The sequence below is a fragment of the Pristiophorus japonicus genome, chromosome 14 (assembly GCF_044704955.1).
Source record: "Pristiophorus japonicus isolate sPriJap1 chromosome 14, sPriJap1.hap1, whole genome shotgun sequence".
Classification (NCBI taxonomy): domain Eukaryota; kingdom Metazoa; phylum Chordata; class Chondrichthyes; family Pristiophoridae; genus Pristiophorus; species Pristiophorus japonicus.
Genome location: NC_091990.1, coordinates 91,981,956 through 92,005,810, shown reverse-complemented (window position 1 = coordinate 92,005,810; position 23,855 = coordinate 91,981,956). Strand labels below are relative to the sequence as shown.

General features: G+C 45.1%; 1 protein-coding gene and 1 long non-coding RNA gene across 4 annotated transcripts in view; one reads left to right on the top strand and one right to left on the bottom strand.

The window, feature by feature from the left end:
- LOC139279980 (diacylglycerol kinase zeta-like) overlaps window positions 1-23,855 on the bottom strand; it is a 521,188-nt gene that overhangs the window by 201,263 nt on the left and 296,070 nt on the right. For all 3 annotated transcript variants that reach the window (XM_070899368.1, XM_070899369.1, XM_070899370.1), the window contains 4 exons: window positions 13,618-13,729; window positions 12,879-13,078; window positions 7,679-7,779; window positions 1,441-1,520 (listed from right to left, as the gene is read on the bottom strand). In XM_070899368.1, coding sequence (XP_070755469.1) covers window positions 1,441-1,520; window positions 7,679-7,779; window positions 12,879-13,078; window positions 13,618-13,729 — 493 coding nt within the window. The remainder of the gene's footprint in view (window positions 1-1,440; window positions 1,521-7,678; window positions 7,780-12,878; window positions 13,079-13,617; window positions 13,730-23,855) is intronic.
- LOC139279983 (uncharacterized) overlaps window positions 1-23,855 on the top strand; it is a 36,263-nt gene that overhangs the window by 7,696 nt on the left and 4,712 nt on the right. Inside the window, exon 2 of the long non-coding RNA XR_011596574.1 lies at window positions 5,855-5,976. This is a non-coding gene — a long non-coding RNA (uncharacterized lncRNA). The remainder of the gene's footprint in view (window positions 1-5,854; window positions 5,977-23,855) is intronic.

Below are 23,855 nucleotides of genomic sequence, written 5' to 3'. Positions count from 1 at the left end.
AGATGTGTGAATAAAAACACATAGACATGAAAGCAAAGCATTTTCAAAGATAGCAGTTTAAAAAAAAAAAATCAAACAAACCTGGAGATCAATCAAAACCTTGGAGTTGCTAGAACTGTGTCATACTAAAAGCTTTTTGATAAAGATCATGGAACTACATTTAACAGTTGTATGTCTGAATCAATCCTCAATTACTTTAATGCCAATTAATATTAATCTCAGAAACAAGAGATTGGCAAACAACATTTTTCTGGGCCGGAGGGTGGGGGTATTGCTATTCATCTGCATTAAGTTGTGTGTTCTAAAGGGAGATGGTTTCCTGACTGGTATTACTCAGTTCTCCATTGTTCCTGCACTTCATAATTTCAAAATGCTGCTCAGAGCCAGCCAGAGGCAGACATTTTGTGTGGGGAGGTGGGTGGGGGAAGGAGAGATGGTCTCGGATACAATCTCTCCTACTCGTCCTGTGCTGGACTTGGCTTGCAGACGCCAGGAGCTTCTCCACAGCGAGTGAAATGTTTTGTTGGGTTCTTTATTTTGTTTCTGGGATATTTTGACAAGCGAGTTATAAGTGATCATCAGCCGGAGATCTGGGAGACGACAGCTGCTAACCTTCTGGGCTGGGGGATTATTTGAAGTGGAAGGGAATACATTTTAAATGGATGGCGGGAAAAAAAACAAAGTTGTTACTCTAAATTAAATTTGCAAACTTATTTTTCTTTTTACATTTAAATTTTAAGGTGGTTTCTCTCCTTCCCTCCATCTGGTGTCCACTTGCCACGCACCATCAACAGCCAAGAACTCACGTAGTTACCCGCTCCTAAGCCTATGCCAATGTTGCTCTGACATTTGCCTGTAGGCAGTGCTCAAGAGCAGCCTCTGGGGTGACTCTCTCCTTGGTCTTCACGCTTTTCCCTCAGAGAAGCACCTGGCCATTTGCTCAGGGCTTCTCCGTAGCAGCCAGGTTGAGATCAAGAGCAGGCTCGAGGGGCTGAATGGGCTATGCCCGAAACGTTAACTCTGCTTTTTCTCCACAGATGCTGCATGACCTGCTGAGATTTCCAGCATTTTCTATTTTTATGCCTGTTCCTATCGTCCTCTGTGACCTCGCTGCATCTGGTCCGGGGTGGGGAAACTGTGGGCAGGAATGCACATCTTACCGCTCTGGGGCTCCAATGTGTGGCGACACTGTTCCCATCTCTAACGTTGCTGCACTATTCCCAGAGAGAGGCGGCTTTATATTAAACTGATGACTTTGGGCACTGTAGCATTGATGTAGACAGCCATGACAGAGGGTAATGCAGAGCTCAACCTCTCTGCTTCTCCGGAAGCTTCTCTCTGAATCCCAATTAAACCGAATTGCATTCCGTCAACAAGAGCATATTTCACTTTCAGTGAGTCCTTCCATCCCGAGAGAAAAATAAATGTCATGAGACGTACCTCTTGAAGCCTCTCGATGTGGGTGCGGCAGATCTCCAGGTCACTGTCCCCAGGGATGATGATGATGCCCAGGGGCACCGCTGAGAGACAGAACGGAAAAGGAATTAAATTAAATAAACACGTCAGAAATCCTCTCAGTTCAGTAACAGCGAAAGAAAGAATTGCATTTCTATAGCGCCTTTCATGACCTCTGGATATCCCAGAGCATCTTATAGACAATGACGTACTTTTTGAAGTCTAGTCACTGCTGTAATGTAGGAAACGTAACAGCCAATTTGCACACAGCAAGGTTCCACAGACAGTAATGTGACAATGACCAGATCATCTGTTTTAGTGATGTTGGTTGAGGGATAAATATTTACCAGGGACACTGGGGATAACTCCCCTGCTCCATGGGATCTTTTACATACACCCGAGAGAGCAGACAGGGCCTCGGTTTAACGTCTCAGCTGAAAAACTTCACCTCCGACAGTGCAGCATTCCAACAGTATTGCTCTATCGTGTCAGCCTGGATTATGTGCTCAAGTCCCTGGAGTAAGACTTGAAGCCACAGTCTTCTGACTCAGAGGCGAGAGTGCTACCTCCGGAACCAGGCCTGACACCACACCAGATAGCAACTAACTAACAAAAGCTGGTTCTCGGGGTGAGATGCGCATGTGCCGAAAACTGGCTTTTCCGATCTGTCAAGATTTCTCTTGACAGATCCTCCGCATCCCCGGGAGAAGGACATTCGCGCGGGAGAGATTGGGCTATGTGCTCATCTCTTGCCAGTGAATCTCCTTCAAACTTTTATGGCTGGTAAAAGCAGACATATAGCTTCCTTTTACCAGTGTAAGAGTTTTAAAATGTATAAAAATTAAATTTAATCATACATTTTTATGTTAAAAACTCTGTCAATTAAGTTAAGTTTATTTTTAACCCTATTAAAACACACAAAAATGTTTCCAAAAAATATATTTTTTTCTAAAACCTTTAATTATATTTAATGTTAATTAATTTTAAAGGTGAGGTATTTTAAAACATTTATTATGTTGTGTTTCTTGTTTTAGGGAGTTATTCTCATTGATAATAATGGGAACTCGGAGAAACGGAGATCCCATTATTATCAATGAGAATACTGCAGAGTGATTGGTGGTCCCGGCCCATGTGACTGCAGCTCCCCGTACGCTGCGCAGCGAATGAAGGCCTCCGACCGCAATCGAAGGCGCCTCAAGGACCACCAGCTTCTTTCGCAAAATGTTTTCCGGTTGGAGGCGTTTGTCCCAAAGAAGTCTCTGACTGCAATTTTCCCATTAACTCTGTACTTGATTTCAGTAACATAAGCAATGCAGAATATGCCCAGGAGTGTACAGCATTGACACCTCACAGACTGTACCCAAGGTGATCAGTCAGCATTGATGATTTACCAGCTAGGGCTTGAGGCTGCAGCAGAACAGGCGTTGTCAATATACTGCACCTCACCTGGGTGGGAGAGTCAATATACTGCACCTTACCTGGGTGGGAGAGTCAATATACTGTACCTCACCAGGGTGAGAGTGTCAATATACTGCACCTCACCTGGGTGGGAGAGTCACTATACTGCACCTCACCTGGGTGAGAGAGTCAATATACTGCACTTCACTAGGGTGGGAGAGTCAATATACTGCACCTCACCAGGGTGGGAGAGTCAATATACTGCACCTCACCTGGGTGGGAGAGTCAATATACTGTACCTCACCAGGGTGAGAGTGTCAATATACTGCACTTCACCTGGGTGGGAGAGTCAATATACTGCACCTCACCTGGGTGGGAGAGTCAATATACTGTACCTCACCAGGGTGAGAGTGTCAATATACTGCACCTCACCTGGGTGGGAGAGTCACTATACTGCACCTCACCTGGGTGAGAGAGTCAATATACTGCACTTCACTAGGGTGGGAGAGTCAGTATACTGCACCTCACCAGGGTGGGAGAGTCAATATACTGTACCTCACCAGGGTGGGAGAGTCAATATACTGCACCTCACCTGGGTGAGAGAGTCAATATACTGCACCTCACCTGGGTGAGAGAGTCAATATACTGCACCTCACCTGGGTGGGAGAGTCAATATACTGCACCTCACCTGGGTGAGAGAGTCAATATACTGCACCTCACCTGGGTGAGAGAGTCAATATACTGCACCTCACCTGGGTGAGAGAGTCAATATACTGCACCTCACCTGGGTGAGAGAGTCAATATACTGCACCTCACCTGGGTGAGAGAGTCAATATACTGCACCTCACCTGGGTGGGAGAGTCAATATACTGCACCTCACCAGGGCAGATAATCAATATATTGTACCTCAGCAGGGTGGGAGCCAATATATCGTACTGTGCAGTTTTATGTCATTTTTCCCCAATGTACTATCATTGAGAAATAAATAAAGGATTACATTTTCCTAAATATTCCGTGAATTACAGGCGTCGATGAAAGTGATGAATTCACATCGCCATCACTGTGTAATTTTACAGCAGTAACTACTAGCTCTGCTAATATTTATTCGAACTGACTCCCATTCTGACCCCGAGTAAAGAACAATCTATCCCACTAAGCAAACCTACAACTGTTTCTGAACAGAGACCCTTAACCAGCTGTGCAGTCAGTAACAAGCCTTTTACTAGCAACTCTGGCTTTTTTTCCTTTTTGATGGGGCGGGGGGAGAGAACTGGGCTAATATGGAAAAAAAAGTCTGTCAGTGATTTTACCTGTTTCGTGACAGCTAACATTACATAAACATCAACATGCAGAGCAAAATATGACTACTGGTGTAATTGCATCCTCAGGTGATTTATTAACAATGCCTGATGCTAAGACTGCGACCTATAGTCAGGTGTAACTTGTACGCCAGATAACACGGTACTTAATTTCAATCTATTTTTCAAATTCACTGGCAATTCTGTCCACGCTCTCCCTCTCCCCCAGCCCGTAGGCAAGTAGTTTAGTCTCAAGGGACCCAGCAGTAAAGGCTGAAGGGGAGTAAATTAGCCTCAGTAACAACATAAACATGCAGCTCCTGCTCCACTGAGTCTTTAAGCTGAAAACGGTCACAAATCAACTTTCTCAACACAAACACTTTCTGGTCTTAACCAAACAGCTTCTGTCTGCTTTCGACAAAAGTTCAGTCAGACTGGCTGCAGTGTTATTTTTTTTATTATTGACCCATAAATACAGCTGACCAGCTCTGCTCCGAAGCTATCAGATCAAAGGAGCTGGCCCTAGTGGGACAACCTCAGGCTGATTAACTCCTGCATTCCATCAGTCTCAACACTGAAACGCGCCGCAGATGTGACAGGCGTTGCATAGATCTGCCCTCTCCTCCAGGCTCCATCTCTCGCAGGTGTACACTTCTATAGGGACTGTCTGTCTCAAGCCGTTGTCCAAAGCCGCTGGTTTTCATGTGAAAACCAACTTAGTGAGTGTGAGCAATGGGAGGTATCGGAGTCAGGCCTCCCCTCTATCCTGGCCAGACGCCAGTGGCTCAGGAGCAGAAACCCTGGCTCAGTTTGCCCTGCTGTAGTGCAGGAACACTGCGGCTGATTCTGCTGCCTCTGCCATTGGGCTGGGCTCAGATCCTGGCGTGGCCCAGTGGAATAGTTACATTAAAAAACAGATCATAGCTTGAATTAAATCTAAGAAATGGTCGTGGAATCTGCAGTGTGAAAGGTCACACTGGGGGGGGGGGGGGGGAGGGGGGGATAAAAGGTTTGTTGCAGTATAAACATCCCTCAAGGCCCAACATGTTGTCGATACAATGGAGTTTGGGATTGGGCTATTCTGCATCAACAACTTATATTTAAATAGTACCTTTAACGTATTAAAACGTCAAAAGGCATTTTCACAAGAGAGTACCCAGACAAAAATTGATGCTGGGCCAAAGCAGGAGATATTAGGACAGGCTTGGTCAAAGAGCTGGGTTTTAAGCAGTGTCTTAAAGGAGGTGAGAGTGGCAGAGAGGATTGGGGAGGGAATTCCAGCGAATAGGGTCAAATGGCTAAAGACACGGCAGCGAACAGTGGGGCAAAGGAAGTGGGGGATGCAGAAGAGGCCAGACTGAAGGAGATGAGAGAGATAGGGAAGAGCAAGAGCTCTCCAAGGGTTCCCACGATACAGTGACACGGACCAATTAATATCAGCAGCTCACCCACTCAGAAGCTGTTATTTACCTGTGCGCCTGGGCTAAGCAGCAAGGGTGGGAACATTTAAATCAGCATACACTGGAGAGGGGATTTTCTGTAACATTTTATTAAAGAATAAACAGTGATGTTGAAATAAATGTCTCTCTTTATAGTTATTAGGGCTCCGTGATGTGGTACATGTAGACACTCAATAAATTGCTGCTGATGGGTTTATAACCAGGGTTTGAATAATGCTGCACTTCTTGGATTTCCTCAACTAGGTCCACACTGGGCAAAGCAAAACAGAATACACAATGCAGAGCTCGCCAGGGATCTATCTACACAGCAATACACTGTCCGCTGCCACAGACACTGGATGGTGCTTCTAATACTGTGTGTACAGGTACAAAGGCAAGACAGTGACTGCAATATTTTATGTACAAGTACAATTCAGCACCTGTAATACACTGGGTATGGTTACAAACAAAGGCAGCAACAGTGGTGGGAGAGTAGAAGACAGAGGACTAATTTGCGGCTAATTAATTGCGATGCCCGTCACTGTCTGAACAGGAAGGAGCACCACATTTAGAAGATTGAAAACATAAGGTGGAATTGCAAAGATATATTATGAAAAATGAGAAGCAGACTACTCAATCCCCCTCCCAACAGGCAATTCCAGTATTGTTTGCCAGCACTAAGTACAAGTCAGGTTGGGATCAGCATTAAACCCTCTCGACACCGCTTTTTTGCAAGTAGACATTCAGAATTGCCCAACACTGTCATCTAGTGGTCCCATAGTAAACCTTTTTTTAAAGTACATTTCTATTAATTATTTTCTAACATATTCTCCCTTCCCTGGTATTGCCCCCCCCATCCCACCCCACCATCCCACTCTAGCAGAGAGGGAGAAAGTTGACCCCAGGGTGTTTAAGATGGGAAAGAAATCTCTGAAGTTCTTGCTGAAACAACACAAAAGGAGTTCAGCACGGACCATTATCGTGTTCTGTATGAAATGGGGGAAGACGTTGAACAAAACGGTGCTCCCCTTAGACTAGGCTTCAAAACAAAAACGCACAGCTATGTGCTTGATCGATGAAGTCTGGCATGAGGTTGTGCACATTTTCTGATGGCACCTTATGCCTATGCATGTTGACAAAATCTCACGGAGCTGCTTACCATGGCCTGTGCCACCCACGTAGACAATACCTACTGCACGACAGAGCAATGTGAAACCCAGTACGCGTGATCTCCTCAGCATGTCGCCAGCTCTCTCGCATTTACAGTGAGTGAACCCCTCTGTGGTCAGATTACTACCTTCAGGAAAGGGTTAAAAAAAAAACTCAGAACCATTTGTTCTGATGAAGTGACAATCCCTTCGTTATATTCCGATAGAGCAGCGAGACAAACGTGAGCGACGTAATCCGTAATGCGCTATAAAGGTGAAATGGTGACGTCAATACTAAATATGTTCAATGTAGAACAAATATGCGCAAATTGGCTGCCGCGTTCCCTACATTACAACAGTGACCACACTCCAAAAAGTACTTAATTGACTGTAAAGCACTTTGAGATGTCCGGTGGTCGTGAAAGGCGCTATATAAATCCAAGTCTTTCATTCTTTCTTAATAATTGGAGGTGGTGAATTATTCTGATAATTACCCAGTTACAATACAGTATCATCCTACAACTGAAAAATGTGCAGTATTGAGGGAGCGTTGCACAGTTGGAGGTGTTGCATTTCAGATGAGATGTTAAACCGAGGCCCCCTCTGCCCTCTCAAGTAGACACAAAAGATCCTATGACACTATTTGAAGAAGGGCAGGGGAGGCCTCTCTGGTATCCTGACCGATATTTATCCTTCAACCAACATCACTAGAAAACAAATTAGTTGGTCATTATCTTACTGCTGTTTGTGGTATCTTACTGTGCGCAAATTGGCTGTCGTGTTTCCCTACATTGCAACAGTGACTACACTTCAGAAGTACTTCATTGCTGTAAAGCGCTTTGGGTCATGAAAGGCATTATAGAAATGCAAGGCCTTCCTGCTTTTTATACAAATGAAGGAGGACAGTGTGTACTCTGGCCCTCCGGCTCTGGCTACTTACAGGCTTCTTTTAGCTTCTCCTTGTCGTAATGCAAGGCTTCATAGTCATGCATGCTGATCCGATTCACACGTATCTTCAGGCGTTCTGGCACCGTCTGCTGACTGAAGCAGATAATAAATCATTTTACTAGATCAAGCTGAAAGCTTTCGAGTCGAGAGTCAAAGTTTAACCGTACATCGAAGCTGAAAACAACCGACCACAGCTTCACACTGCTGGCTAACATGTTTGGTTCAGAAATGTTTTTTTATGTAGATGGTCAGGAAAGTCTTGTGATGTTTTCTCTCGATTTTAGAGAGAGGCTGTCTAGCATGCCCCAGTTCCATTTTAATCCCCATGAGGATTGGACAAGTATTCCTGCACTACACCATGAAATTAGCACAAGATAATTAGTCATAGAACCTGGTAGAATATTGTCCTGTCTTGGGTCTCCTATTGCCAGATCATTGGTAGCACTCTTGCCTCCAAGTCAGAAGGCTGTGGGTTCAAATACCACTCCAGAGACTTGTGTACAAAATTCTAGGCTGACACCCCTGTCCAGCACTGAGGGAGTACTGCACTGTCGGAGGTGCCATCTTTCAGATGAGCCATTAAACTGATGCTCCCTCTGCTCTCAGCTGGATGTAAAAGATCCCATGGCACTATTTGAAGAGGAGTAGGAGAGTTCTCCCCGGTGCCCTGGCCAATATTTGCTGTGCACAAATTGGCTGCTACATTTCCTATATTACCAAGAATGACTACACTTCAAAAGTACTTCATTGGCTGTAAAGCACAAATGTAGGAAACACAGCAGCCTAGTTCTTTCCTGACCTTCCTTCCTTTGTTTCTGATTCTGTAAACAATGGTCCTGGCAGAGGTCTGATGCTATGCCTGTTTCCTCAGTTAATGCTTCCCATGATCATCCATACTGTGAATCCTCATAAGTTCCAATCACCAAGGCTTGCGAGATCCTCTCCCCCATGACGAGTTCTCGACATGGAGGTGCTGGACAACCGTTTGTCCTGCCAGGTAGTGAGGGAGGGAAAACTGGAGAGGAGACGATTTTCAACTTGCCGTCTGGGCGTAAAACTGCCGTGTCGCGGATCGTTATAGAAAACGTCTGCTTTTCATTTCCATTGAGAATGTAACATAGGAACAGGAGTAGGCCTCTCAGCCCCTCGAGCCTGCTCCGCCATTCAGTCAGATCATGGCAGATCTGTATCAACATCATTTAACCCGCCTCAGCTCCATATCCCTTCATACCCTTACCCCACAAAAATCTATCCTTCTCAGTCTTGAAAGCTCCAATTGACCCAACCTCCACAGCCTTTTGGGGCAGAGAATTCCAGGTTTCCACGACCATTTATGTGAAAAGGTGTTTCCTCATTTCACTCCTAAATGGCCATGCGCTAATTTTAAGCCCCCTTTTTCTGGATTCCCCCACCAGAGATAATAGGTTCTCCCTATTTACTCTATCAAATCCGTTTATCATTTTAGACACCTCAATTAGATCACCTGTAACCTTCTAAACTCAAGGGAATACAAGCCAAATAAAAGGGTGGTTCCTGCAGGAGTATATTTTATGTTGAGAGTATATTCCAGAGTAACTCTGGGCTATGCTGGTGCCAGTCAATGGCACTTTCTTAGTGGCATCTCAGAAGAGTTGAGAGGAGGTGCCTGGCTGTCTGCCACAGATGGGGCGACAGGCCAGGGTGAATATTACACATTCATGGCGAATTTATACAGGTCGTTCCTTCTAGGCACAGCTCAGCCACAAAAATAAAATAAACAAAACGCAGACACACAGCTCCGAAAAGAGAGACACACATGGACGTATTCGCAATTTCCAAGTCTCTGTAAAGCAGCTGTTTCTGTGAATATCGCTGACAGCTCTCCTCTCGGTTGCAATGAGTGGAGACAGCCCTGCTCACTCTGCCAATTCCCAGCACTAAAGAGCGGCATGTCAGCCAAACCCTGCCGTTCAACAGTAAGCCGACACTCAATCCATACTGCTGACGCTTGCTTGGCGAGATATATTTTACCTGATCACTTCTTGGAAAAAAAAGTCACCTTAAATTTAACCCCATTGAACATGAGGAAGAAATATAAATTATCAATCACAGTATGGAATTCATTTGCCAAAGCCACTCACCGTTGGTCATCTTCACTGCAGAGCACTGAAGGGTTTTGTCACCAACTTGTATTTAAGAGAGCATCTCCATTAATAGTATATTTTAGACAGGAAAAGGGAGCAGGGGAAACATCAGCAGGAACGCAGAGGGACTTACTGGGGTAGGACTTGGTCTTGGGTGGCAGTGCGAAGCAGGTGGGATCGCACGGGCCGCCCATTCCACAACCCGCTGGACATTCAATTCTACTGAAGTCAATGGAACTGAATATTGGGCAGGGCATATAACAACTTGTATTTATATAGCGCCTTTAACGTAGTGAAACGTCGCAAGGCGCTTCACAGGAATATCACAAGACAAAAAATTTGACTGTGCCACATAAGAAGAAATTAGGGCAGGTGAGCAAAAGCTTGGTTTAAGGAGTGTCTTGAAGGAGGAAAGAGAGGCGGAGAAGTTTAGACAGGGAGTTCCAGAGCTTAAGGCCTAGGCAACAGAAGGCCTAGGCAACAGAAGGCATGGCAACCAGTGGTTGAGCGATTATAAGCAGGGATGCTCAAGAGGGCAGAATTAGAGGAGCACAGACATGTCTGGGGGTTGTGGGGCTGGAGGAGATTAGAGAGATAGGGAGGGCGAGGCCATGGAGGGATTTGACGATGATAGGGAGGGCAGACAATGTGACGCCGCCCACTTCGCATTGCTGTCCAAAACCAATTTCTATTCCACTGCATTTAAACATAATTTGGAAAAACACACTAATTTCCCCAAACGACTGAACACTTTGTGTTACATAGCTATTAAAACTTTTTAACACATGGCTCAATATATACATTTTAACATCTGATACATAATTTCTGAGTACTTCTCCAAAAGTTGGCCGACTATGATATCTTTCCTTTGTAGAAACTGATGCATTACATATAAGCCTTCCATCAAGACAGTGTCCCCAGAAGTAAAATACCCCACCTTCCATTGTGTGGGGGACAGCTGACTTTATCTGAATGAGAGCTTTAAGCTTTACATCCTTTCTTCACCAACTGCACCTTCTTCCTGTAAATGTACTAAGAACAGAAATTGCTGGAAATACTCAGCAACCTCTGTGGAGAAACGTTTTTGGTCAATGGTCTCCAACCTGAAACTTTAACTCTGTTGCTCTCTCCATTTGGTGAAGAAAGGTTGTAAAGCTTAAAAGTCAGCTGTGGCCCACACAATGGAAGGTGGGGTATTTTACTTCTGGGGACACTGTCTTGATGGAACACTTGTATGTAATGCATCAGTTTCTACAAATGAAAGATATGATAGTCGGCCAACTTTTGGAGAAGTACTCAAATTTCTGCAGTATTTTGCTCCTATAAATGTAATACTCACATCCAATAACACTTTTGCCATCATGCTATTTCCAACAAACATGTATGTCGCCCACTACCTGTGGAACAGCTGCCTGTCACGTTTAGAGACCTATGTACATATTACACTTGCCGCTCATTGACTTCTCTCAGCTCTTTCTCCATTCACAGAACGACTACCCTGACAGCTGGGGGTGGAAATAATTCGGACCCCTCCCCCAATGCGGTCTCTCATCTTCCCTCTTCCCCAGCCCCTATCCACCTCTCCTGGTTCATCCTCGATCTCTCCCTGACCCAGTTTAGGCCCTTCTGCCCACCAGCCTTACAGGTGTGGTAGCCAGGGATGGGCTGAGTCTTCGACTTCACTCAGATCGGAGTGCGAAGTTCACTATTACTGTATTTGCCCAGTGCCTCCCTCTCTAATCGTGGGCTTTAGAAAAAGGGAGCTAAAAAGGAACATATAATAGTAATATATGACATGCACCTTCCAGAACGATCATGGAATGTGATGCTGAAAATACCATTCACGCTCCTCCAATACAATGTAGTAAAACTACTGAGGGTCAGTTTGGCTATGTGATAGTATCAGACAGGTGATAGCCAGTCGACAGCCCCTTCTACATCTCTCCCGTGGCAGTCAACGGAAATAGAAATTGTGAGAGATGTAAAACGGGCTGTCGACACTATCGCACAAAGTCACGATCTACCCGAGTTTGATTTATTCCTTTGCTGTAAATCAACAGTCCTGATAATAGATGGTATATTTTTTGGGATAAACAGTGTAAACTCAGTGAGGAATGTTATGGAGATCTATTCATACATCTTACACATATTTCATCATGCACTTACCAATTTCAGGCAGTTTCTAATACAGCATGGACTAAGCCTCAGAATTAAGAGTTATAATCACTTGTTACTCTCCCAAAGACCAACCTTTATACAAGCAGTCATCGACTTAAAGAAAGATTTCACCAGGATAAATTGTTTAAAAACACAATCATATCTATATCCTCCCTTCCCTTTCAGTTTGCTTGATATATATATTTATTTTAACTACGAACACTGTTGAGATCATCAGTGATCTGGCTGGGAAGAGGAACCAGGCCTGGAGGCTGGGAAGAGGAACCAGGCCTGGAAGCTGTGAAGTCATTAAGGAACGGCAGCTCTACTGGTTAAAGTTAGAATGTTCGCATTGAGCCTGTGGTGTGCAATTGTTAATTCCGAACCCTCATAGTCTGAGGCACCCTAATGCCCCGATCCAACTTTACAATGACGGTGTTTTACGGTACTCTCCTGTCCCTGTGTTTCGTTTAAACTTCTATCATGAGAAGGCACAATGTGTCAAACCCAGCTGCTGCTGAGACTGTGGGGGGGGGGCAGTGGACCATGGGAGTGCTCACTAAACATGCTGTTACTAAGGACGAGATTCTCACAAAATGGCTGCTCCCACGATGCCTTGCACAGCGGTTCTCAATAGGAGTTTTTTTTTTAAGTGATAGAAAAAGGCCCTTCGATCTGACACGCCTGACCCTTTTCCATAGAATAACCCTTCCTTCTCACTCAAAGCCTTCTGCTGGGAAAGTTCATCTAATTAGCTGTTTGAAAACATCATATACAAGAGCAAGAGTAGGCCAAAGAACAAGAAAATTAGGAACCGAGGCATCCCCTCTCAGAAGCTCTAACATCACATGACAATTCCAGTGTAGCCCTTTCTCCTTTAAGTTCAATGCGTGCACGTGCATCAATACTCACTCATTGAGCAGTGGAATGGACGTCCTCCTCTTGGTCTTCTGGACCATGTTGGCCTGATTCCGCAACGAGATGCGAATGACGGAGGGCGCGAGCTTGCACGGCTCCCCATCCACCTGCATCGGAATGGACTTGTACGTGGTTAGTGTCACTTCGCGGCACTGGTTGAGCCGTTCCCCATGTCCGCCAACTTGCAGAGCAGCCTTGGTTACAATACAGATCGGGAGAAAGTCAATTCGATAAAGAGACAAGTGTTGATGAGAAGGAAGAGTTAAAGGAAAACCATCAGCATCAAGTTACATTTTCTTAAAACAGGCAGCAGTCACGTTAAGGACCCCTAGAGCAGCTTGCATATACAATATACAAGTTGCTCTGAAACTAGAAATTAAGGTTCCTGTCTGGGAAAAGCGGGGTCACTCAGAAATCTGAGCAGGAAACAGGAATTGTGGCAATTCAGGAAATCAGAACAGACAGTATCTAAAAAAAATCTTTGGTCAAATATGAGGCACTGAATAATTTGAGAATGCAGCACATTGATGCATCCACACTAATATGGAGCAAAGGCAGGAAAATGTATTCGAGGTGCAGATCAGCCATGATCTAATAGAATAGCGGAGCAGGATCGAAGGGCTGAATGGCCTCCTAATGTTCCGAAGTGACCAATAAATATAAGGGAGAAGGGGTGAACATTCCATTTTAAATTACAGTCAGCACAGACTGACCCAAGGCAACAGAGACGTACCAGTGATGCCATGGTGAAGCCAATCACCTCGATGCAGCCGTCGTCATGTCGCTGTGGCTCAAAATCATGGTGCTCGCCTGGATTCCCCCACGGTACAGTGCCCGCACAGTACCTGCAAGTACATTACAGCAGAAAGATTTGGTATGGTAAGAACACACTTATTCAAGTAACCACCCTATGTGTAGATGGGTCAAAGTTCAGCAGAAGTTCCTGATGGCTGTCTTCACTCGCCAGGACAGTCTGGAGTGGGGTTCGAACGCTGCACCTTCTGACTCAGAGGCGGGAATGCTACCACAAAGCCAAAGGCTCGCTCTCAGTTCTGGAGTAGAGTGAAGTCATAACAACATAAGAAGTAGGAGCAGGAGTAGGCTATTTGGCCCCACGAGCCTGCTCCGCCATTCAATGAGATCTTGGCTGATCCACTCCACTTACCAGCATTATTCCCACATCCTTTGATTCCCTTAATATCCCAAAATCTAACAATCTCCTTATCTCAGTCCTAAATGGCTGTCCCCTTATTCTGAGACTGTGACCCCTGGTTCTAGACTCCACAGCCAGGGGAAACATCCTACCTCTATCTCCCCCTGTCAAACCCTGTATGAATTTTGTATGCTTCAATGAGATCATCTCTCAATCTTCTAAACTCTAGAGAACTACTCTACTCAATCTCTCCTCATAGGACAATTCCCTCATCCCAGGAATCAGTCTGGTGAATCTTCGTTGCACTCCCTCTATGGCAAGTATATCCTTCCTCAGGTAAGGAGACCAAAAGTGTACACAATACTCCAGGTGTGATCTAACCAGAGCCCTATATATTTGCAGAAATTGTGGCCGCCTGGGATTTATCAGCTCAATTTCTCCAGTACCATTTTTTTTTAGTGACACTAATTTCTTTCAGTTCCTCATTTTTGCTAGATCCTTGCTTCTCCACTATTTCTGGCAAGATTTTTGCATCTTCTTCTGTGAAGACAACACAAAGTATTTGTTTAATTTCTCATCAGTTTTTTATTCCCCATTATAATTTCTTCTGTCTCAGCCTTTAGGGGACCCACAGTTACTTTCGCCATGGCTTCACCATGGCATCACCTGTACGTCTTTTCCTTTTTTCACGAAGGAAGACACAAATAACCTTCCGGAAATATTAGGGGACCGAGGGTCTAGCGTGAAGGAGGAACTGAAGGAAATCCTTATTAGTCAGAAAATTGTGTTAGGGAAATTGATGGGATTGAAGGCCGATGAATCCCCAGGGCCTGATAGTCTGCATTCCAGAGTACTTAAAGGAAGTGGCCCTAGAAATAGTGGATGCATTGGTGATCATTTTCCAACAGTCTATCGACTCTGGATCAGTTTCTATGGACTAGAGGGTAGATAATGTAACACCACTTTTTAAAAAAGGAGGGAGAGAGAAAACGGTAATTACAGACCGGTAAGCCTGACATCGGTAGTGGGGAAAATGTTGGAATCAATTATTAAAGATGAAATAGCAGCGCATTTGGAAAGCAGTGACAGGATCGGTCCAAGTCAGCATGGATTTATGAAAGGGAAATCATGCTTGACAAATCTTCCAGAATTTTTTGAGGATGTAACTAGTAGAGTGGACAAGGGAGAACCAGTGGATGTGGTGTATTTGGACTTTGACAAGGTCCCACACAAGAGATTGGTGTGAAAAATTAAAGCGCATGGTATTGAGGGTAATGTATTGACGTGGATAGAGAACTGGTTGGCAGACAGGAAGCAGAGAGTCGGGATAAATGGGTCCTTTTCAGAATGGCAGGCAGTGACTAGTGGGGTGCCGTAGGGCTCAGTGCTGGGACCCCAGCTATTTACAATATACATCAATGATTTAGGTGAAGGAATTGAGGGTAATATCTCCAAGTTTGCAGATGACACTAAGCTGGGTGGTGGTGTGAGCTGTGAGGAGGATGCTAAGAGGCTGCAGGGTATCTTGGATAGGTTAGGAGAGTGGACAAATGCATGGCAGATGCAGTATAATGTGGATAAATGTAAGATTATCCACTTTGGTGGCAAAAACATGAAGGCAGATTATTATCTGAATGGCGGCAGATTAGGAAAAGGGGAGGTGCACCGAGACCTGGGTGTCATGGTACATCAGTCATTCAAAGTTGGCATGCAGGTGGTGAAGAAGGCAAATGGTATGTAGGCCTTCATAGCTAGGGGATTTAAGTATAGGAGCAGGGAGGTCTTACTGCAGTTGTACAGGGCCTTGGTGAGGCATCACCTGGAATATTGTGTTCAGTTTTGGTCTCCTAATCTGAGGAAGGATATTCTTGCTATTGAGGGAGTGCAGCGAAGGTTCACCAGACTGATTCCCGGAATGGCAGGACTGATATACGAGGAGAGACTGGATCGACTGGGCCTGTATTCACTGGAGTTTAGAAGAATGAGATGGGATCTCATAGAAATATATAACATTCTGATGGGACTGGACAGGTTAGATGCAGGAAGAATGTTCCCGATGGTGGTGAAACATAGAAACATAAAAAATAGGTGCAGGAGTAGGCCATTCAGCCCTTCTAGCCTGCACCGCCATTCAATGAGTTCATGGCTGAACATGCAACTTCAGTACCCCCTTCCTGCTTTCTCGCCATACCCCTTGATCCCCCTAGTAGTAAGGACTTCAACTAACTCCCTTTTGAATATATTTAATGAATTGGCCTCAACTACTTTCTGTGGTAGAGAATTCCACAGATTCACCACTCTCTGGGTGAAGACGTTTCTCCTCATCTCGGTCCTAAATGGCTTACCCCTTATCCTTAGACTGTGACCCCTGGTTCTGGACTTCCCCAACATTGGGAACATTCTTCCTGCATCTAACCTGTCTAAACCCATCAGAATTTTAAACGTTTCTATGAGGTCCCCTCTCATTCTTCTGAACTCCAGTGAATACAAGCCCAGTTGATCCAGTCTTTCTTGATAGGTCAGTCCCACCATCCCGGGAATCAGTCTGGTGAACCTTCGCTGCACTCCCTCAATAGCAAGAATGTCCTTCCTCAAGTTAGGAGACCAAAACTGTACACAATACTCCAGGTGTGGCCTCACCAAGGCCCTGTACAACTGTAGCAACACCTCCCTGCCCCTGTACTCAAATCCCCTCGCTATGAAGGCCAACATGCCATTTGCTTTCTTAACCGCCTGCTGTACCTGCATGCCAACCTTCAATGACTGATGTACCATGACACCCAAGTCTCGTTGCACCTCCCCTTTTCCTAATCTGTCACCATTCAGATAATAGTCTGTCTCTCTGTTTTTACCACCAAAGTGGATAACCTCACATTTATCCACATTATACTTCATCTGCCATGCATTTGCCCACTCACCTAACCTATCCAAGTCACTCTGCAGTCTCATAGCATCCTCCTCGCAGCTCACACTGCCACCCAACTTAGTGTCATCTGCAAATTTGGAGATACTACATTTAATCCCCTCGTCTAAATCATTAATGTACAGTGTAAACAGCTGGGGCCCCAGCACAGAACCTTGCGGTACCGCACTAGTCACTGCCTGCCATTCTGAAAAGTACCCATTTACTCCTACTCTTTGCTTCCTGTCTGACAACCAGTTCTCAATCCACGTCAGCACACTACCCCCAATCCCATGTGCTTTAACTTTGCACATTAATCTCTTGTGTGGGACCTTGTCGAGAGCCTTCTGAAAGTCCAAATATACCATATCAACTGGTTCTCCCTTGTCCACTTTACTGGAAACATCCTCAAAAAATTCCAGAAGATTTGTCAAGCATGATTTCCCTTTCACAAATCCATGCTGACTTGGACCTATCATGTCACCTTTTTCCAAATGCGCTGCTATGACATCCTTAATAATTGATTCCATCATTTTACCCACTACTGAGGTCAGGCTGACCGGTCTATAATTCCCTATTTTCTCTCTCCCTCCTTTTTTAAAAAGTGGGGTTACATTGGCTACCCTCCACTCGATAGGAACTGATCCAGAGTCAATGGAATGTTGGAAAATGACTGTCAATGCATCCACTATTTCCAAGGCCACCTCCTTAAGTACTCTGGGATGCAGTCCATCAGGCCCTGGGGATTTATCGGCCTTCAATCCCATCAATTTCCCCAACACAATTTCCCGACTAATAAAGATTTCCCTCAGTTCCTCCTCCTTACTAGACCCTCTGACCCCTTTTATATCCGGAAGGTTGTTTGTGTCCTCCTCAGTGAATACCGAACCAAAGTACTTGTTTAATTGGTCTGCCATTTCTTTGTTCCCCGTTATGACTTCCCCTGATTCTGACTGCAGGGGACTTACGTTTGTCTTTACTAACCTTTTTCTCTTTACATATCTATAGAAACTTTTGCAATCCGCCTTAATGTTCCCTGCAAGCTTCTTCTCGTACTCCATTTTCCCTGCTCTAATCAAACCCTTTGTCCTCCTCTGCTGAGTTCTAAATTTCTCCCAGTCCCTGGATTCGCTGCTATTTCTGGCCAATTTGTATGCCACTTCCTTGGCTTTAATACTATCCCTGATTTCCCTTGATAGCCACGATTGAGCCACCTTCCCTTTTTTATTTTTACGCCAGACAGGAATGTACAATTGTTGTAATTCATCCATGCGGTCTCTAAATGTCTGCCATTGCCCATCCACAGTCAACCCCTTAAGTATCATTTGCCAATCTATCCTAGCCAATTCACGCCTCATACCTTCAAAGTTACCCTTCTTTAAGTTCTGGACCATGGTCTCTGAATTAACTGTTTCATTCTCCATCCTAATGCAGAATTCCACCATATTATGGTCACTCTTCCCCAAGGGGCCTCACACAATGAGATTGCTAATTAATCCTCTCTCATTACACAACACCCAGTCTAAGATGGCCTCCCCCCTAGTTGGTTCCTCGACATATTTGTCTGGAAAACTATCCCTTATGCACTCCAGGAAATCCTCCCCCACCGTATTGCTTCCAGTTTGGCTAGCCCAATCTATGTGCATATTAAAGTCACCCATTATAACTGCTGCACCTTTATTGCATGCACCCCTAATTTCCTGTTTGATGCCCTCCCCAACATCGCTACTACTGTTTGGAGGTCTGTACACAACTCCCACTTACGTTTTTTGCCCTTTGGTGTTCTACAGCTCTACCCATATAGATTCCACATCATCCAAGCTAATGTCTTTCCTAACTATTGCATTAATCTCCTCCTTAACCAGCAATGCTACCCCACCTCCTTTTCCTTTTATTCTATCCTTCCTGAATGTTGAATACCCCTGGATGTTGAGTTCCCAGCCCTGATCATCCTGGAGCCACGTCTCCGTAATCCCAATCACATCATATTTGTTAACATCTATTTGCACAGTTAATTCATCCACCTTATTGCGGATACTCCTTGCATTAAGACACAAAGCCTTCAGGCTTGTTTGTTTAACACCCTTTGTCCTTTTAAAATTTTGCTGTACAGTGGCCCTTTTTGTTTTTTGCCTTGGGTTTCTCTGCCCTCCACTTTTCCTCATCTCCTTTCTGTCTTTTGCTTTTGCCTCCTTTTTGTTAACCTCTGTCTCCCTGCATTGGTTCCCATCCCCCTGCCATATTAGTTTAACTCCTCCCCAACAGCACTAGCAAACACTCCCCCTCGGACATTGGTTCCGGTCCTGCCCAGGTGCAGACCGTCCGGTTTGTACTGGTCCCACCTCCCCCAGAACCGGTTCCAATGCCCCAGGAATTTGAATCCCTCCCTGCTGCACCACTGCTCAAGCCACGTATTCATCTGCGCTATGCTGCGATTCCTACTCTGACTATCACGTGGCACTGGTAGCAATCCCAAGATTACTACTTTTGAGGTCCTACTTTTTAAATTTAGCTCCTGGCTCCTTAAATTCGTTTTGTAGGACCTCATTCCTTTTTTTAAACCTATGTCGTTGGTACCAATGTGCACCACGACAACTGGCTGTTCTCCCTCCCTTTTTAGAATGTCCTGCACCCGCTCCGAGACATCCTTGATCCTTGCACCAGGGAGGCAACATACCATCCTGGAGTCTCGGTTGCGGCCACAGAAATGCCTATCTATTCCCCTCACCATTGAATCCCCTATCGCTATCGCTCTCCCACTCTTTTTCCTGCCCTTCTGTGCAACAGAGCCAGCCACGGTGCCATGAACTTGGCTGCTGCTGCCCTCCCCTGATGAGTCATCCCACCCAACAATACTCAAAGCGGTGTATCTGTTTTGCAGGGGGATGACCACAGGGGACCCCTGCACTATCTTTCTTGCACTACTCTTCCTGCTGGTCTTCCATTCCCTATTTGGCTGTGGACCCTTCTCCTGCGGTAAGACCAACTCGCTACACATGCTACTCACGTCATTCTCAGCATCGTGGATGCTCCAGAGTGAATCCGCTCTCAGCTCCAATTCCGCAACGCGGACCGTCAGGAGCTGGAGGCGGATACACTTCCCGCACACGTAGTCGTCAGGGACACCGGAAGTGTCCCTGAGTTCCCACATGGTACAGGAGGAGCATAACACCCGACCGAGCTCTCCTGCCATGACTTAACCCTTAGATACACTTAAATTGGCAACAACAATGTTAAAAGTTACTGACCAGAACCAGGGGTCACAGTCTCAGGATAAGGAGTAGGCCATTTAGGACTGAGATGAGGAGAAACTTCTTCACTCAGAGAGATGTTAACCTGTGGAATTCCCTACCGCAGAGAGTTGTTGATGCCAGTTAGTTAGATATATTCAAGAGGGAGTTAGATATGGCCCTTACGGCTAAGGGATTAAGGGGTATGGAGAGAAAGCAGGAAAAGGGTACTGAGGTGAATGATCAGCCATGATATTGAATGGTGGTGCAAGCTAGAAGGGCTGATTGGCCTACTCCTGCACCAATTTTCTATGTTTCTATGCTATATACCTATAGAAGCTTTTACAGTCTGTTTTTATGTCTCTCGTTAGTCACATGCCACTTCCCAGCCAGTCAGAGTCTTCCTAAGGCCGACCTGTTATCATCTATGGAAGAGATTTCCCATTCCCGCGCCCCCCCCCCCCCCCCCCTTCCCTGCCCCACAATTCCTGTAGGGTCAGTGCTGGGGCCTGAGTTTTGAAGTCATTTTAAATTTCAACTCCGTAAGGTAACATTAATGATTGCGGACAAATTCAACATTTTGAAATGCTAAGTGCACTTCTAGCGTTTCCTGATCATTTAAAATGTCAACTTTCCACAGGCCACAGATTAAAATCAGGGTTTATTTCTAAATTTTATGGAGAGTAAAAAAACACATTTCCTTTAAAAATTAATTTATTCTGCCACTAATATCTCCAAGTCTCCCTCCTGGTTTGGAAAGGCAGTCAGGACTTCCCTCGGATGACTGCCCTCCTGGGATGGAGAGGCAGTCGGAAGACTTTCTAAGAGGCCTCTTGTCAGTGCCGGTGAGGGACTAGTCGCTCAGGGATATGCACAAGCCGCCCAGCCCGGCCTGCCCTTCTCCCATTGGGTTACCGCCTCGACATTGCTTCGCGCCTGCCTGCAGTAGTGCGACTAGGTAGTCGGGTCTATATTAAAGAAGCAGTAGCAGGTCATTTGGAAAAGCAAAATTTGGTCAGGCAGAGTCAGCATAGATTTATGATGGGGAAGTCATGTTTGACAAATTTGCTGGGGTTCTTTAAGGATGTAACGAACAGGGTGGATAAAGGGGAACTAGTGGATGTGGTGTATTTGGACTTCCAGAAGACATTTGACAAGCTGCCACATAAAAGGTTACTGCACAAGATAAAAGTTCACGGGGTTGGGGGTAATATATTAGCATGGATAGAGGATTGGCTAACTAACAGAGAACAGAGAATCAAGATAAATGGTTCATTCTCTGGTTGGCAACCAGTAACTAGTGGGGTGCTGCCGGGATCAGTGCTGGGACCCTAACTATTTACAATCTATATTAACGACTTGGAAGAAGGGACTGAACGTAACGTAGCCAAGTTTGCTGACGCTACAAAGATGGGACGAAAAGCAATGTGTGAGGAGGACACAAAAAAATCTGCAAAAGGACATAGACAGGCTAAGTGAATGGACAAAAATTTGGCAGATGGAGTATAATGTTGGAAAGTGTGAGGTCATGCACTTTGGCAGAAAAAATCAAAGAGGAAGTTATTATTTAAATGGAGAAAGATTGCAAAGTGCTGCAGTACAGCTGGACTTGGGGTTACTTGTGCATGAAACACAAAAGGATAGTATGCAGGTACAGCAAGTGATCAGGAAGGCCAATGGTATCTTGGCCTTTACTGCAAAGGGGATGGAGTATAAAAGCTGAGAAGTCTTGCTACAGCTTTATAAGGTATTGGTGAGACCACACCTGGAGTACTGTGTGCAGTTTTGGTTTTCATATTTACGAAAGGATATACTTGCTTTTGGAGGCAATTCAGAGAAGGTTCACCAGGTTGATTCCGGGGATGAGGGGATTGACTTATGAGGAAAGGTTGAGTAGGTATGGCCTCTACTCATTGGAATTCAGCAGAATGAGAGGTGATCTTATCGAAAGGTATAAGATTATGAGGGGCTTGACAAGGTGGATGCAGAGAGGATGTTTCCACTGATGGGGGAGACTAGAACTAGGGGGCATGACCTTAGAATAAGGGGCCACCCATTTAAAACAGAGATGAGGAGAAATTTCTTCTCTGAGGGTTGTAAATCTGTGGGTTGGAATTCGCTGCCTCAGAGAGCTGTGGAAGCTGGGACACTGAATAAATTTAAGACAGAAATAGACAGTTTCTTAAACAATAAGGGGTTATGGGGAGCGGGCGGGGAAGTGGAGCTGAGTCCATGATCAAATCAGCCATGATCTTATTGAACGGAGGAGCAGGCTCGAGGGGCCGTATGGCCTACTCCTGTTTCTATTTCTTATGATATGTTCTTATGTTTCTCCACAGGAACACCCTTCTCTAATAACTCATTACCGATCAAAGATTATTTAACCTCTTTAACTGCAGCGTTGAAAACGATGAGCAAGTGGAAATCCTTAGTTTGGCGTAACTCACTTTGAACTCTTTTCTGAACAGTTGAAGAATTTTATGACACGTTTCATTATTTAAATCCATTAAGCTGTGTGCTGGAGCCTCAGAGATCACGGGGGGATGGTGAGACTGTCGAGGTGCCATCTTTCGGATGGGACATTAAACCGAGTCCGCCCTCTCAGGTGGGCGTAAAGATCCCATTGCAGTATTTCGAAGAAGAGCGGGGGAGTTCTCCCCAGTGTCCTGGCCAATATTTATCCCACAACCAACATCACTAAAAATAGATTATGTAGTCATTTAGCTCATTGCTGTTTGTGGCACCTCGCTGTACGCAAATTGACTGCTGCGTTTTCTGCATTACAACAGTGACTATACTTCAAATGTACTTCATCGGCTGTAAAGTGTTTTGAGACGTCTGGTGGTCGTGTAAAGCGCTATATAAACGTAGGTTCTTTCTTTCTTGAATGTGTCGACATGGATCTGCCGATCACTGAGATGAACAAGCAGCTGTGCTGGCTGGACAACTATCCATATGTGGCTGCCAAGCTCTGGACACACAGGGCACTCAATCAGGCAACTTCCCTGGACGGAATCGCTTTACCCATCCCTCTCCTTGGTATACAGAAAGGAGAAGAATGGAGGGGAAAGGGCTAAATATTTAACCAAAGAGCGCTTTCGTGCGGATGTGCCCCCCAGTGGGTCAAGACAGGATTAGCGGCGACTTCCATCGGCTGGATGGTCCCTGTGTCTGAACGAGCGGGAATGTCACAGGGGCTAAAGATAAGCACAATCCCATACACTTGTCAAGATAAGGAAAGCACAAAATGAATTAGATAATTAATCTCTTCAACATGGTTAAATTTAAATGATTAAATTCAATTCTTTATGAGTTTAAAAAAAAATAATGATCCTTTCCGGACAAATGATATTTTTCCCTCTGGATGCAGACAGATGGGTAAATTGAGTAATGCATATAACTGCATGTGGATGATGCACACAGGGCAAGGGGCAGCAGCTCCAGTCTCCGGAACAGTGACTGACACCGAACAGACTGATCGACGTAAGTAGTGCTAACACTCACAATTTGTTCTGCCAAACCACACTGAGACACACAGGGCCAGCAATGATCATAGACTCATAGAATGGTTACAGCACAGGAGGTGGCCATGCAGCCCATGCCGGCTCTCTGCAAGAGCACTTCAGCTAGTCCCACTCCCCCGCCATTTCTCTGTAGCTCTGCAATTTTTTTTTTCCTTCAGGTAC